The 17,702-nt window shown below is 39.6% G+C and overlaps 1 protein-coding gene across 2 annotated transcripts in view; it reads right to left on the bottom strand.

Moving 5' to 3' along the window:
* The window catches only part of TMPRSS7 (transmembrane serine protease 7), a 43,038-nt gene extending 39,613 nt beyond the window's left edge, over nt 1-3,425 (bottom strand). For both annotated transcript variants that reach the window (XR_014245359.1, XM_082394690.1), the window contains exons 1-2: nt 3,026-3,425; nt 580-787 (exon numbers count right to left, since the gene is read on the bottom strand). Coding sequence is in view for 1 of the 2 variants with exons in the window: in XM_082394690.1 (XP_082250816.1) it covers nt 580-787; nt 3,026-3,073 (256 nt within the window). In the remaining variant the exon portion in view is untranslated. The remainder of the gene's footprint in view (nt 1-579; nt 788-3,025) is intronic.
* Nucleotides 3,426-17,702: the final 14,277 nt, after the last annotated feature.

Here is a 17,702-nt window from a genome sequence, read left to right as displayed (position 1 = left end):
TATGCGTAGGGTGGGAAGTCCAACATAAATCAATAAATGCTATAGTTACTGAGCTGCTTGGGTAAGTACTCTCTAAGGAAGAACTTAGTTATGACTCCTATCCAAAAGGATCAATAAGACTGACAAAAACAATCAATTGGGTAAACAAAAACATAAAAACAGAGGAGAGAAAGACGCATGAGTAAAATGAAGCTCAGGGAGCTAGAAATATAAGGTTGCCTAGAAACAGGCAGTGGGTGGATGAGGAAATAAAACAGATTAACATTCCATTCATTTTTTAAAGCTAAAAATGCGTTACATTTCTGAACCAGTCAGAAGCTCCTGAGTATTCTCCTCAGCTCTTCTCATCCTATCCCCCCATCTCTGCTCCTCTGGGAAGAAAGCAGTGATGGTAAAAGAAGAAATGGGAAAGACAATTCTGGCTTCTTCCTTAAAACCTCAACAGTTTTGAAAATGACTGTCAGTCTGAGAAATAAGAAGATTCTATCAGAAACCCCCAAGGTCAGATCGGGCCTGCATTGCTGATGCAGAACTCATAGGGCAAACCTTAACCCCAAAGGTACACAGATTTCAACTCACTGATATAGAGCCACAGCAGTGTCCAGGCTACGACCGCTAGGATGAACAAAAATACTGTGAAGAGAATGATTTTGTTTTGGACGTTCCAAAAGGGAGCTTTCCTCTTGAGTTGCTTCTTGGGTTTGGCTTTGTTGACGGGTTTTCTCGGTGGTCGTCTCCCTGGCGGCTTTCCTTGGACACTGACCACCTGAACCGAGATATTGGATATCTTCAAAAGAATGAAAGATGTGTTAACAGTTAGACGTAGTCTAGAGCTTGAATGCAACCACCTAGTCAGGAGACTCTTGGTGCTAAAAGGCCTAAATACGTCAAATTATTTACATAAGCATTGACTTGCATTGAATCACACAGTTAAGACCAATCAGAAAAAAACAGACGGTATATGAACTCTAGTGAAATGGTTCCCAGGTCCTCAACTGGTCCCCTCAACTCTCCAACTCTGCTAAACTGACACTGTAGAGGATAGGCCTGAATTTTATGGAGTGTAGACTAGAGGACCTGAAGGTCAGACAGGATTCTATGGGGGTTGATTCATCTGTCCACCACTCTGGGGATGTGTGTGTTTGTACGATATAGCTTTTCTCCCACAATCAGTGTCTTCTGGGCTGAGGCAGATTGAAAGTAAGAATAGAAGTGAGTTCCTCAGAGAAACGAATTGATTTCCTAATTATGGCTTCGTGACCTGGTGGTAATGATACCGAGCAGGACCCTGTGAGATTCCTGGGCACAAAAGCCTTTCTGTGTCCCCCATTTCTTGATTACAGGAAATAGGCTTCATTCAGCTTCCATGACCTTCCCTGAGTTCCAACTAGCTGGTTCAAACAGTTGCTAATTAGGGAAGGGAGGGGATGCAGAGACAAGGGAGGAAAAGTCAAAAGAAACAATAGTGCAGCCTTGGGGCAAGGTCCTGGTTCCCCATCAAGGGGTATACATAACAGTATCTGTGAGCAGTTTCTCAGATACTGAAACCCCCATCAGGTAGGAGAAATTAACAGTATGCTGCCCACAAACATGTAGACCCCAGATGGGTTGGAACCAGAAGTTACCTCACCACCAACCAGTCAGAAGATTGTCCACGAGCTGATCATGCCCTCTTTGAACCATTACTATAAAACTCCTCACTACCCCCTCCAGGTTGAGACACACAGTTTTGAGGGCATTAGCCCACTGTGGCCCCCTTTGCCTGGCAGAGCAATAAAGCTATTCTTTTCTACTTCACCCAAAACTCTGTCTCCAAAAATTAATTCAGTGATGGGGTACAGAGGCCGGATTCAGCTTCAGTAGGAAGAAAAATTTGAGGATGATGTTCTCGGTTGTGTAGGGATGCAGGACAAGGATCAGACTGTTTTACCACTGCCTCACAAGCATGCACTTCGAAGCCAGCCACTGAACTGGTCAGTGACTCAGTTTTTCAATACAAATGAAAGGATGATTAAAAAATAAAGAATGAAATAGGGGGCTCATGTTAGATTAGAAAATTACCGGGTTTAGTGCAAGGTGTTATGTGCAACAGGAAAAAATACATTATTTGACTCTTTCCCCTCCTCTTTTTCTCCTCTCTCCTCTGTCATTTGATGCTGTGAATTCTTTAATAATGTAAGTGAGAGTTTAACTTCTTTGAAGGAGAGATTTATACATGTCAGGGTAACTAAACTTCAATAACAAAATAACTTTCAACCACACATTCTTTTAAAGGGAAGAATATGGAACACCAGTTCCAAAGAAATAATCTCTCTTTCGAGCTCTCCTCTAAGAATGCTCTCATTCTCTCTTACTCTCTCTCTCACTGTTCCCTACAAAGTACATGTCTTCCAGTCTTTAATCCTACCAATTAATGGGATAATATGTGGCCAAGAACATTCTAAATTATTCATGGCTCCCTCATTCTTTTTGCCAGACACTCCTGTCAACCCCTGGAGTGAAATGTAGCTTATATGCCTCCTGTTGAAATTGAACTAGACCAGATCTCATCTAATGTGATGTCCTGCAGGACTGAGGATGGTGTTTCTAAAGAGAAAAACATTCTGTTGTTGGATGACTTGACTATGGTGTCAAGCTACTTTCAAATATTCCCCCCAAGAAGTAAAAAAGGAAAACACACAGAAATGCTAGCCCATGTAGAACTGACAAGGTCAAGGTTTGGTCTTTAAGTGCGGGAACACATTATAGGCAGTCTCAGTTAGCCCTGATTAAATTTTAAAGTGGAATTTGCGTAGAGATCAGTACCATTTCCCTGGAGTTTTAGAAAAACAGCTGCAAATCAATTGCCAAGTACAGCACTTTAAAACAAGCTCAAATTTGTAAAATCCATTAAGTTCCAAAGGAAGGCTAAGTATTTTATTATTGTTTCCTTTATTTTTGTAAAGTAACTCAGTCTCATTTTACTAAAAGGGTCAGTAATAAATGGCATTCGAGTAACAGAGAAGGCTTCTCTCAATGTACTTACATTCACATCAGCAGGTTTGGATGAAACATCACTGTTTTCTTTGTCCATTTTTAGTTGTTCTGCAGGTGAACATCCAGAGGTACCTCCAAGCCAGTTTTCAGCCCCTTACATTCCCACTTGAGAAGAATTGGTTGCCACATTCAAGCTAGCTTTCAGAGGAAAGGAATCAATTTACCTCCACCGGCTCCAGTTCAGAAACTGAAGCTGCCTCATTACAGCAGCTAATGTTAAAGGGACCTAGCAGAGAGCCTTGCAAACCCAAACTAAAGGTTTTTTAATGTTACGCTAATATGAGTTAGGCCTCTCAGAGCCCAGCCTCAAGGCAAAGTTGCCTCACAAGGGTACAGTCCAACAACCCCCAAATATTTACAAGTCATTTATATTTTTGTCTGCATCTACTAAAGTATATTATGAGATCTAATGTATAACCCACAGCATTGCTTCTTACAAATCCCCATACTGCCCAGGGGAGGGTGAAATGGGTGAAGGGGGTTAACTGTATGGTGATGGATGGTGATTAGACATAGGGTGATGATCACATTGCAGTGTATATAAATATCAGTTTATAATGTTGTACACCTGAAATTATATAATGTTTCGTACCAATTTTACCTCAATAAGAAAAAAAGAAAAGAAATCCCCCCCCACACACCCATTTCTCTTGCTGGCATCTCAAGCCAACTCCAGAAGCCTCACCGTCCAATTCTGCTCTTAGCTTTCCAGCTACACTCTCTGAAAATCCCTATCCAAGAGGTTGATTCCCCCCCTCCCCCTTTTTTCTCCCCCTTCTCTTGCAGTCCTCAGTAAACCCAGGCCCTTCCTGATGAAAATCCTCTTTTCCCATCTCTCCCATTCGTCCCCATGTCAATCTGAATTAGGTTCAAGGGTAGGAAGCGGAGAGTAATCATGAGGTGCACCGTCAGGGTTTTCCTCAGCACACAGGTGGAACAAGGCTCACACATTGCACCCCTTGTCCCTGTGACACAGACATGCTTCCCTCTGGGCACTGAGAATCATTGGAAAGCCGATCAATTGCCCTTTAAAGGGGAAGCACTGCTCTGCTGATTTGGACAGAAACTCTGCATCATTCAGGGGATGGTCATAAAGAAGCAAGTGAGAAACTGCCTACTGAAAGTGGTGGAAAATTACTAGTTAAAGCCTGACAAACAAATTATGCCATGTTGTACAAATCTGCTTCCAGGCTTTGTTATTTATTTATTTATTTATTTATTTTTTAGAATGACTTCTTTTTTTTTTTTTTTTAAACAAAGAGTCTTATTTTATTTATTTATTTATTTTTGGCTGTGTTGGGTCTTCGTTTCTGTGCGAGGGCTTTCTCTAGTTGTGGCAAGCGGGAGCCACTCTTCATCGCGGTGCGCGGGCCTCTCACTATCGCGGCCTCTCTCGTTGCGGAGCACAGGCTCCAGACGCGCAGGCTCAGTAGTTGTGGCTCACGGGCCTAATTGCTCCGCGGCATGTGGGATCTTCCCAGACCAGGGCTCGAACCCGTGTCTCCTGCATTGGCAGGCAGATTCTTAACCACTGCGCCACCAGGGAAGCCCCTGTTGTTTATTAACAACAGTGATGAAATGACTAATAATGCTTTAGGCTTTATAATGATAAGATTGGGAAATTTAAAAATTTCTTTAATTGCCCATCCTTTTTGTATTATTTCCCTTATTTCTAGAATTACTCATTTCACCAGTATAAGTAAAATATATGTCCTGGGCAGTGGCACTGAAAAGACTTTCTTCTTGAGAGTCAAACTTTAGACAGGCTCCTCTGAGCCCTCTTTGTGATCAGGCCTCATTCTTGGGTTCTGACAGCATCTGCCTACCCAGTTGTAATAAGAATCTTGCTATCAGCTTAGTGAGAATCCCCCCTACCTTGATATCTGATTATCCTTGATATCTGATCAAGTTCTTCATCCTCAATTCTTTTTTTTTTTTTTTTTTTTTAAAGAAATTCACGTTCTTTTATTTATTTATTTATTTATGACTGTGTTGGGTCTTCGTTTCTGTGCGAGGGCTTTCTCTAGTTGCGGCAAGTGGGGACCACTCTTCATCACGGTGCGCGGGCCTCTCACCACTGCGGCCTCTCTTGTTGCGGAGCACAGGCTCCAGACGCGCAGGCTCAGTAATTGTGGCTCACGGGCCCAGTTGCTCCGTGGCATGTGGGATCTTCCCAGACCAGGGCTCGAACCCGTGTCCCCTGCATTGGCAGGCAGATTCTCAACCACTGCGCCACCAGGGAAGCCCCATCCTCAATTCTTGATGTATAAATCCTTGGCCTGCCTTTACCAAGAATCCATCTACACTTGGTGTTTCCTCTTAGTAATCTCCCATCCACTGACCTCCTCACTCTGCTCATTTGCCATAATGACCAGCTGTCTTTACTGTTTTCGGAATTGAGCTAAGTTCTATTCTGAAGACTCTTTCCCCTATTACACTAGTACTGAACAAAATCTGTCTTTACAGCTTTTCACTAGTGTGCATCTGTTTCTCTTTGACACCAAGAATGGGAAAGGGGCAGCAAATCATAGGAGGTTGAACTACATATACAGAATTTTAAAACAATCATAAAACCAACTACAGGCTAATTTTTTTAAATCTCCATTTGCCAGCAATTCTAAATAATTTCAGTGATAAAATACTCCTCTCTGAAAAAAATCTTTGGTATAAGTTCTAAACAATTGCTTCCATTACAACTGAGTTTTAATAATATATACATAAGCTTCAAAATGAGCACATTTTTATAACTCATTGTTTAATAAATGAGAAATATTATATAGAAGTTAATTTGAAAAACTCCCATTTGTACAGTTGGTCTCAAACACAAGAGGACTCTATGACACATGCTCATTTGAGAGTAAGTTTCTAACAGTATGGAATCATTTAAGTTTACTTGGAGCAGAATCCTTGTCTCCTGTGGTACTGCATATTCCTGCACTTAAACAGAATATTCAACATAAGCAATAATAGTACAATGATTGTAAAGATGAAGAAACAGAATGGCAATTATTTCATATCTGTTACTCCATGTGACCATTCAAAATTAATTAATATTTAAAATGTAAAAGTATACAGAATGTGAACTGTAAGGTATAATATTTTGTATATAATATTTTGTCTGTAATATTTATTTTGTTAACTATTTTTTCTAGCAAAATTATGCATACAAATTCGAATAAAACTTTTTACTGTGTTTTGTTATTGTTTTTTCACTTTATTCCATATTATTACTGAAAATGTGTTCATTGTATCAACTCAAGGATTGTTTAAAAATGATCCCTTCCAGATGGATAGATATATGATAAAGTAAGTATAGCAAATGTTAATGGTAGAATCTAGGTGTGGATATATGCATTTACACTACAGAATTTTTTCAAGTATATGTTTGAAATTTTTCTTGATAAAATGTTAGAGAGAAAATTATCATCTCCAGGAGTCAAAACTCTAGATAAGCCACTGGATTTGAGAGGCAATAGCAAAGGCAGCTGGGGTACAGGAAAGTCTTGGTGAATGAGCTTGTATTCATCTCCTTTTGCTGGCATGGATGTTCTGGTGCAAAAATCCCTTTAATTCCCAGAACACATGGCCAAAGGCAATCACAATGGCCAGATGTAGGCTGGTGCTTCCCATCACAAAGATCTTGAAAGACAGTGAAGAGGTTTCTGTTCCTTTCCCAGGAACAAAGGTCCCTGTGCTGAGGGAAGGGAGGCAGGTGTCTGCCCACTGGCTGATGAGCAAATAGTGTGCAGTGACCTGGGTCAGAGGAGAAATATCTCCCCATTGGATTCAGCAGTGATCGCTGAGAGCACATAACCTACCCAATACATCAATTCATTACATGAAAGTATTTAAAATGCTTCAACCGTCTGCCTCAAAGATGAGCCCAGCATATCTGAAGGCCTGGAGGTAGGGCCAAGTCATCCATCTAACATGAGCAAGGTTCTGAGCCTCTGGCACAGAAGGCACTTAGCAATGGGGGGGTGGCGGGGGAATGACACTTCCATCCTTGCCTAACCAGAGGAGAGGCCAGCTCTCCCGCAACAGATAAAGTTCTTTTCTGCTATTTAGGATCCACTTCTCTCTGTTATGACAAATAGCCATGTGCAAAGTTGCCACCTGATCACCACTCACCACCAAGCTCTCTGCAGAGGGGAGTGAATCCTGAGGAAACACAAGGTTACACAGGAGCCTGGGAAGCCAGCCAGCCACTTAACACTATGACCCTTGGGGTCCTGTAATAAAAGGACACAACAGTGATCCTAGCTTCTCTTTTCCTGCTGACTCACAGGGAGCTTGATCTTAATCTTTACATCATATCACATGGATTATTTTAAAAAAATGAAATGATGTGGAGCGTCTTAGAGAACCCCTAGATCTGGACTGTTGTAATATCCCCTTAACAGGTTTTCCTCGTCTAGGCTCATCTTTCCCATGTACACATCACTACTAAATACATCTTCCTAAAATAACTCTCCAGTGTCACCTCCGTCCTTGACAATGGCAGCCCAGTCTCCTTTTGTTTAGCTCCCTAGCCTGACATTAAAGGTCTTCCTCAGTGTGGTACCAGGCTACCTTTCTGTGTCCTCCCATCACATCAGTTAAACCTGCTCTGTCAAATCATGCAGTTTCAATCTATATTCATCCATTTGTTCACCTACCCTTCTATTTACTCAATACGTATTGCATGCCCACTATGAGACAGACACCAAATATTTTTTAACTGAATAAACTATATCTCTGCCCTTAAAAAGCTCTCAATAAAGGAGGCGGACAGGCAAACCAATGATTACAACATTATGTAATAAGTGCTATCAAAGAGGTGTCAACAAAATGCCAGAGAATCATAGAGGAGGCTGATACTAGCAGCCCTCTCCTCTGACTCTTGTGCCCCCAGTCTACATTACCTAATTCAAATCCTAACCACTTTCAACAGCCTACTTTCCTGCCAGCTATTCCACCCCAGACCACAGCACTCTCTTCTTCCCCCAACTCAAAGTCTTAATTGTACATATCAGTACTTGAGACTTAAATAAAGTTATAATAATCCATCAAACATTACTTTGCAGCATCTCTCACGTTGTCTTGTCAGTTATTTAGCTTGTCATCTGAATATTCTATCTCCAAGCTCCTTGACCTCATATTAACCAACTATAGCTGCCATGAGTCTATTTCCAAATAAGGTCACATTCTGAGATAGTGGGAGTTTAAACTTCAGCTTGTCTTTGGAACAAATGACACCAGTCCATAACACCCTCAATTTCTGTAGGAGTGGGAGGGACTCTTGGAGGGTAGTCACTCTCAAGAGAGTAAACCTGCTTTTAATGGACAGTATTGCAAAAATTCTAAAGCCTGGTCAAAATCTGGAGCAGCTGCAGGTGGCATTCTAGCCATATTATCTGGATGTTATCCTGAAACCTCACCATGCTCTTCTGACTCCTTTTCCCTCCCTGGTGAGGAGAGGGAAGGATGGTGCAGAATGACTGAGTCATGGTCCAGGAGGAGCCGTTAGTACATCATCCATGATCAGCCATATCAATACCAAGGGATGAATGTTCAGACGAGATTGTCTTACATTAGACCAGTAATGGGAGAATAAGGGGGTGGATGGCTACTGCATCTTCTCTTTCTGGTTCAATGGACACATTAAAAAGACCTCTTGGACTTCCCCGGTGGTGCAGTGGTTAAGAATCCTCCTGCCAATGCAGGGGACACGGGTTCGAGCTCTGGTCTGGGAAGACCCCACATGCCGTGGAGCAACTAAGCCTGTGTGCCATAACTACTGAGCCTGAGCTCTAGAGTCCGTGCTCTGCAAAAAGAGAAGCCACCGCAATGAGAAGCCCACACACCGCAATGAGAAGCCCACACACCACAACGAAGAGTAGTTCCCACTGGCCGCAACTAGAGAAAGCCCGCATGCAGCAACAAAGACACAATGTGGTCAAAAGTAAATAAATAAATAAAATTCTATTAAATAAATAAATTGTGACCTTTTTCTCGGGTCACACAGATTGTATCTTTAAAAAAAAAAAATAGACCTCTTTCCCCTTTTTAAGTGTGTAATATAAAGAGTACTCAATTCAGAAAAAGCATGTGGTCAGGCTAAGGAGTACTTGAGTAAACTAATCCAGAAGTCATTCTACAACACATCCCTTACCAGACAAACCTTAGAGGGTCAGATTGGCCCGAGTTGGTAAACAGCACTGTCACAGAGAGATATGTATATATAGAGCTGGAAAAGTTCTGGCTCACTGTAGGTGCTGAATCAACTCAATGTTTGATGAAGGAATGAATCTGCTTCACTAAAAAGTATTGATTTTGGAAATTATGCAAGGGTCACTAGAATACAAAGGAATACTTTTTAAAAGTCAACTTTAGAAACCAGATGAGATCTAGGGTTCAAGATGGTGGAGTAGAAGGGCATGCACTCACTCCCTCTTGCAAGAGCACCAGAATCACAACTAACTGCTGAACAATCATCAACAGGAAGACACTGGAACTCAACAAAAAAGACCTAGAAGAATTAAAGAACAAACACCTAGAAGAATTAAAGAACGAACAAACAGAGATCAACAACACAATAACTGAAATGAAAAATACACTAGAAGGAATCAATAGCAGAATAACGGAGGCAGAAGAACGGGTAAGTGATCTGGAAGACAGAATGGTGGAATTCACTGTCGTGGAAAAGAATAAAGAAAAAAGAATGAAAAGAAATGAAATCAGACTAAGAGACCTCTGGGACAATATTAAAGGCAGCAACATTCACATTATAGGGATCCCAGAAGGAGAAGAGAGAGAAAAAGGACCTGAGAAAATATTTGAAGAGACTATAGTCTAAAACGTCCCTAACATGGGAAAGAAAATAGCCACCCAGCTCCAGGGGTGCAGAGAGTCCCAGGCAGGAAAACCCAAGGAGAAACATGCCGAGACACATAGTAATCAAAATGACAAAAATGAAAGACAAAGAAAAATTATTTAAAACAACAAGAGAAAAACGACAAATAATATACAAGGGAACTCCCATAAGGTTAACAGCTGATTTCTCAGTAGAGACTCTACAAACCAGAAGGGAGTGGCACGGTATGTTTAAAGTAATGAAAGGGAAGAACCTACAGCCAAGATTACTATACCTGGCAAGGATCTCATTCAGATTCGATGGAGAAATCAAAAGCTTTACAGACAAGCAAAACCTAAGGGAATTCAGCACCACCAAACCAACTCTACAAAAAAATGCTAAAGCAACTTCTCTAGGTGGGAAACATAAGAGAAGAAAATGACCTACAAACACATACCCATAACAATTAAGAAAATGGTAATAGGAACATACATATGGATAATTACCTTAAACGTGAATGGATTAAATGCTCCAACCAAAAGACACAGGCTCACTGAGTGGATACAAAAACAAGACCCATATATATGACGTCTACAAGAGACCCACTTCAGACCTAGGGACACATACAGACTGAAAGTGAGGGGATGGAAAAAGATATACCATGCATATGGAAATCAAAAGAAAGCTGGAGTAGCAATACTCATATCAGATAAAAGAGACTTTAAAATAAAGAATGTTACAAGAGACAAGGAAGGACACTACATAATGATCAAGGGATCAATCCAAGAAGAAGATATAACAATTATAAACATATATGCATCCAACATAGGAGTACCTCAATCCATAAGGCAACTGCTAACACCTATAAAAGAGGAAATCGACAGTAACACAATAATATTGGGGATTTTAACACCTCACTTACACCAAACAGATCATCCAAACAGAAAATTAATAAGGAAACACAAGCTTTAAGTGACACAATAGACCAGATAGATTTAATTGATATTTATAGGACATTCCATCAAAAAACAGCAGATTACACTTTCTTCTCAAGTGCACACGGAACATGCTCCAGGATAGATCACATCTTGGGTCACAAGTCAAGCCTTGGTAAATTTAAGAAAATTGAAATCATATCAAACATCTTTTCCAACCACAGTGCTATGAGATTAGAAATCCATTACAGGGAAAAAAATGTAAAAAAGACAAACACATGGTGGTTAAACAATACGTTACTAAAGGACCAAGAGATCACTGAAGACATCAAAGAGGAATTCAAAAAATACCTAGAGACAAATTACAATGAAAACATGATGATCCAAAACCTATGGGATGCAGCAAAAGCAGTTCTAAGAGGGAAGATTATAGCAATACAAGCTTACCTCAAGAAACAAGAAAAATCTCAAATAAACAATCTAACCTTACACCTAAAGGAATTAGAGAAAGAAGAACAAACAAAACCCAAAGTTAGTAGAAGGAAAGAAATCATAAAGATCAGAGCAGAAATAAATGGAATAAAAACAAAGAAAACAATAGCAAAGATCAATAAAACTAAAACTGGTTCTTTGAGAAGATAAACAAAATCAATAAACCTGTAGCCAGATTTATCAAGAAAAAGAGGGAGAGGACTCATATCAATAAAATTAGAAATGAAAAAGGAGAAGTTACAACGGACAATGCAGAAATACAAAGCAACAAGGATGTCAACTCTCGCCACTATTATTCAACATAGTTTTGGAAGTACTAGCCATGGCAATCAGAGAAGAAAAAGAAATAAAAGGAATACAAATTGGAAAAGAAGAAATAAAACTGTCACTGTTTGCAGATGACATGATACTATACATGCAAAATCCTAAAGATGCCGCCAGAAAACTACCAGAGCTAATCAGTGAATTTGGTAAAGTTGCAGGATACAAAATTAATGCACAAAAATCTCTTGCATTCCAATACACTAACAATGAAAGATCAGAAAGAGAAATTAAGGAAACAATCCCATTTACCATTGCAAAAAAAAGAATAAAATATCTAGGAATAAACCTACCTAAGGAGGTAAAAGACCTGTACTCAAAAAACTATAAGACACTGGGGCTTCCCTGGTGGCACAGCAGTTAAGAATCTGCCTGCCAATGCAAGGGACACGGGTTCGAGCCCTGGTCTGGGAAAATCCCACATGCTGTGGAGCAAGTAAGCCTGTGTTGGAAGTTGTCATTCCAACTTCCCCATAGGCTGTGTACAGATTTTGAAATCTGAAATAAATATTGTTCAACTATTCGCTCATTGTCCTAAATCATTTGCAATTACAGACCCCAACGGCCTTGATGTAATTTACAAATGTCAAATGAGAAATCCCTTATTATATGTTCTGGTCATTTCTGTCAAAGATCAGATGATTGGAAGCACAGCTAAAATCCAAATGAAAACATCAGTGATGTGGTAAAACAAAAATCCTACCCTTCCCACCCTTCTACCCTCAAGAGAGAAGTGTTTCTGAATTGAATTAGACACTTTCTCCTAAAAAAAATGGTTTGGCTCACCAAGATTTTCTACCCTAACTGAGGGAAGTTACATAGTGTTGCAGCAGGGTTTTGGTTTTGGGGGATTTTTTTTCCTTTTTTTCAATTACAAACTGTAGGTTAAGGTTTTGTTCCAGCCAGCACATAGTGTCTGTGTGTGGTTTCTGTAGTATTAGCTCCTAAATTATTTTTTTATTCAATTTTTTAATCTCAATTTGATTAAGCTGACCTACCTAAAACCTCAGGGTATCAGGTAGATGTTTATTTGTCAGGATGTCTCCTGCCTGTCATGTTGTTTTTGATCTCATATGAGAATTCTACAATATGGTTGGGAGTGTTTATCAGGATGCAGGAGCCTCTGGTGGGATTTTATTGCCTTTCCCAACAGGCTAAGTGCTTCTAACTTATTGAGATGATTGCTGCCATCCTCTCACTTTCTCGTCAAGCATAAAGGGCAGATGAGTGGATGTCTCTGCTAAGTGATCACTCAGTGCATCAATTTGAGGCAATGGGCCAGAAAGGATTTTATCTTAAATGGTATTTTTGTACTTTCACAAGTTGAATGTCACTAGAAATCCTTGATAGCACCACCTGACAGTTACCCACAGCTGCCAAATCTCCTTTCTCAAGATACAGGCTCTTCAGCCTCACTGACTGAATGCCTTAGTCTCTTAGCAAACTAGCAAAGGATGGAGTCTATCCACTGGGTTGGCATCAGACTGGGAGAGTCATCATTCTCCACAGTCATCCAGAGCCATGAGGCAGGACTATGCAGGTAGGGGGCTCTGCTTCCGGACTCTTCTTATGATAAACCCACATCAGCTGAAGGAGTCTCTGTTCCTTACAAACACATTGAGGGTGGCATGGGGCCTGACATATAGCGGGTGCTCAGTAAATCTTGGCCAACGTATTAATTATTAATTAATAACATGTACTAATTACTATGAATTAATGAATACAACATTGCCAAAGACCTAGTTTCTCTATCCTTATTCCTTTTACCACAGGAGTATTATAGACGGTTTTATATTATATTATAGACTGGTTTGCTTCTCAGAATTAATTTTTGTGCCCAGAGAGAATGCTACTTTCACCTTACCCTAATTAAAAGATTCCAAAGAAAAAGAAAGATTTACATAATATTTACACAGCTTTGTAGGAATAATTCTGATCAAGAATCATGAGTTAAATAAAAAAGAATCATAGGTTAAACTTTCATACATAAAACAAGCTACCTTAAGTGTTGGTTACTTGTGTACACAAGGGTGCTCCAAATTCAGGAAGGAATTAAGCACATCTTTTGAGCAGGATCTAGAAAACTATCCATATCTGTGCTTTCCTGAATTACAAACAGGTGAGCTCTTCACTGTGAGTTCCTACTGGGGGAAGATGAAGCGTTAGTTGAGTACAGGGACCACGTCTTCACTTGTGTACCCCCCAGAACCTAGCAGTGTGCTTAGGATGGAGAAAACAGTATTGATGGAATTCATAGAACTTTGGAATCATAATGTTCAGAGTTCAAATTCTAGTTCCGCCTTTTACAACTGTTCTACTTCCTTCGACATCTCTAATCCTCACTTTCCTGATCTGGAAAGTTATGTCAATACTCACCTTGCAGGATCATTATATGCATTAAAGGAGACGAATTATATAGATTGCCCAATATTTAGTAGGTGCTCAATAAATATCATTCAAGTGAAATTCCCCTGGATCATTATTTTTCCCTTCAATTGTTCTGAAGCAGGGTTCCTTCTTTGGCAGAGTTTCTCATTTTGCAATTTATATGAGTCAATCTCATCCCATCACAAGAGCCATGCAATGTTCTCCCAAAGAATTATTGTTCCAAGAATGTGGAACCAGAATGGCTCTTTAACTTTATCTGACAGGAGGCCATCTCAATATCTATTTCATTAAATAAAGGTCGGTAGGGCAATATTCACCCTAAACCCATTTGAATCATAGTGAGTTGTATCCTTGCCCTTCAAAATGGCTGTACATTCTCAGCTCAGGGCTATGAAAGTTGACATATTTATTCTGAGAATATATAATAGGCTCATTGCCACATCAGAACTTTAATTTCGCTGAATGACAAATCAATTAACCACATTTTGCTTTAATTCTCTTGCCTAAGACATTCAAGTTGAATTCTGGAAACAATCATTTCTGTTCTGGTCCCGTATTTTGGAATATTTTTTTTTACAGCTGATGCTTCTGTTTTTACCAACTGTGTCGACTTCAGAGTCATTAACAAGCATGAATAGCTCATGGATTTAATGTGCTCTTTGGCAGAAATGAAAAATACTGGGATTTTGAGCAAGGACCCAGCAATGATAAAACTCCTCTGCAGCTGCTGAGGAAGAACATCAAGTTCCACCAGCATCCTAGTAGATAGACGTTGTCTTTCAGAATATTCACAAATAGATTTTTAAAGTGATAATTCTGATGGAGTGTAGAGAAATGGCCTCACATCTTTTACAGGTGAGTGTAAACTGGTACTCTGGATATAATTAGACCATATTAATCAAAAATGGATATTTAGCATCTAGGAAATTATCCTAAGGAAATTATCATAAAGATACATCTATAAAAACTTTTGTAGTATTAATTTTAATGGTGAAATTTGGAAACATTCTAAAATTTAACAATAAAGGATCAATTAAGTGAAATGTGGTACATCCATTCGATGGATTTTCAATGGGAAAGTATCCAGTCATTTCCATATAGAAGAGCTTTCAACGCAGAAAGGATTACTTCCTCTTCCTATCTTGTTGGGATATCCCCATGAGTCACATCCTCTTGTTTCTTGAGATGATATCTGCCCTCCCCTATCTATGAAGCTTTAATGGTGAACAGATTGTATCCAAGAGGAACTAGTTTCCTGCAAAAGGATAATGAAGATGGAGACATTCTAAAAATGTGATGCTGATTACATATGTATTTTAATATTCTATGATGATGGGCACTAAACTGTGGGCAGTGGTTATCCTGGATGATGGGATTAAAGAGAGTCATTCATGTTCCCTGAATTGTTCAGATATTTCACAAAGTTTTATCAAGAGGGGAAAAATGCTTATGTTGAAATTTAAAAATGGAAAAGTTATTATGCTGGCCCAATACACAAATACTTTGAAGCTAGAGTGATAGTAAATTAAGTATGCTAAACATTAATTGAGATCAGTGTTATTAATAAAGCAGCAGCAAGATAATAAAATAACTATAAGCCAACAACATCTCGAATCACTGTGCGCTTTCAAGGAGTATTGCCTCAGAGACTCATCTACTATGGATTATGTCATAACTACTGGCAATACAAGGTAATTTTGACTTAATCATATATTTCAGAAAGGATTAATGTTAGAAAATATTCAATTATCTTTCTTTTCTTTGTTGGGTGCACATGATGGCAAATAACTTATTTGACATGGAAATTCCCATTTCTACAATTTACAGTATGTCACATCACATGGAGAAAAACTAAGCACCAGAGGCCTAGAAGAAAACAACTCAGTTGGCCTCCTAACCAGTGGTTTTAATGGCACAGTAGTGTCCCTGAGGAGACACAGGGTTTGCATAATGACTATTTAGAGTTTATTCTGCCTAAATCACCACTACTTGTAATTAGAAAGAATCATAGCATTCTAAGTAGATCTATAATTTGAGAGAGAAGAAAGTTGCTCTTTTTTTTTCTTCTTGGCCACGTGGCATGTGGGGTCTTAGTTCCCTGACCAGGGATCGGACCCATGCCCCTGCAGTGGAAGTGCAGAGGGACCACCAGGGAAGTTCCCAAAAGGTTGCTCTTTTTTAAAAAATGGACTTGACTATACTCTGGATCCAATCAAACCATTAGATTATTTTGTGGAGCTGTAAAATGGGTAAAGAAACTAGCAAGGATTGGCACCTACCATTTGAAGTATTTCTTATACATTGCTTGGGAACAGAGAATCTTACCTTGCTCAGGGCATGTGGCGGCCTTAAGCTTATTCACCATCTGCACAATGTGAGGAAGATGGCCTTGAATCCATTCAAGAAGCTGGGCTGTTTAAATGGAGAAATTTAACCTTCAAAATGTTCAAGGGAACTAGGTTTACAAAACAACTTGCAGGAACGCTGTGCTCATTTCTGCCAATAACACAATAATTTACATTTTAATCTTTGTGCTCTACAGTTACCATAGCAGTGAAAGATACACAGTCAACAGGATTATGTCAATTTCAATGACGATATAATCAGCAGTTAAGCTAATCTGTCCATGGCAATTAAATTTACTATCAGCAATAGTGCTGCCGCCTACTATGTCATTAAAATTTTCTGTAAATGTTAACTAAAATGGCAGCCTGCATGGAAAAAAAAACAAGATCTTATGAAAAGTGAGCTTTGTGTTTCCATTAACAGAAGACTCAGCTTTAGTCACAGCTCTTGGTGGAAGGAATGATATAAAAAGTAGAGAACTGTGGCCTAGTTTGTCTGCCTGGAGTCAGACATTTTCTTAAATCATCTTTCTGTTCTTTGACATATCAGAGAACCAGAAATGGGACCTGCATTCACACTGCAGCCTGGTACAACCCTATTGATGGCATGTCTACAGATGTCACTAGCTTTTAGCAAATCTTTTTGTTTCTGTGATCATGAGGAGCCTTGATTCTGGTTCGTGGGTTGAGGCAACAGATGTGTGAAGCGGAGAGATGGGTGTCTTGGTCCTGTCGGGGACCTGCAACCATCACCATGGAAAGTTTTGCACATTCCACGTCAAGGTGAGCTCTAACTAAACTGACCAAATTTGGCCTTTTAAAAAGTAACTTGACATGTACACACTGCTATGTTTAAATAGATAACCAACAAGGACCTACTGTATAGCACAGGTAACTCTGCTCATTACTCTGTAATAACCTAAATGGGAAAAGAAATTGAAAAAGAATAGACACGTGTACGTATAACTGAATCACTTTGCTGTACACCTGAAACTAACACAACATTGTTAATCAACCATACTCCAATTTAAAATAAAAAGTAACTTGAAAACAAACTTTTATGCATTTCTTTAAGATCTCGGGACTTCCCTGGTGGTCCAGTGGGTAAGACTCTGCTCCCAATGCAGGAGGCCCGGGTTTGGTCCCTGGTTGGGGAACTAGATCCCACATGCATGCTGCAACTAAGAAGTCTGCATGAAGCAACTAAGAAGTCCGCATGCCTCAACTAAAAAGATCCCGCATGCCGCAACTAAAGATCCCAAGTGCCACAACTAAGACCCAGGGCAGCCAAAATAAACAAACAAGTAAACAAATACATACATAAATAAATAATAATAATAAAAAAAGATT

Source organism: Balaenoptera borealis (genome assembly GCF_965194805.1).
Source record: "Balaenoptera borealis genome assembly, chromosome: 5".
Taxonomy (NCBI): domain Eukaryota; kingdom Metazoa; phylum Chordata; class Mammalia; order Artiodactyla; family Balaenopteridae; genus Balaenoptera; species Balaenoptera borealis.
The sequence above is the reverse complement of the archived record's forward strand: the minus strand, read 5'-3'. Positions and strand labels throughout refer to the sequence as shown.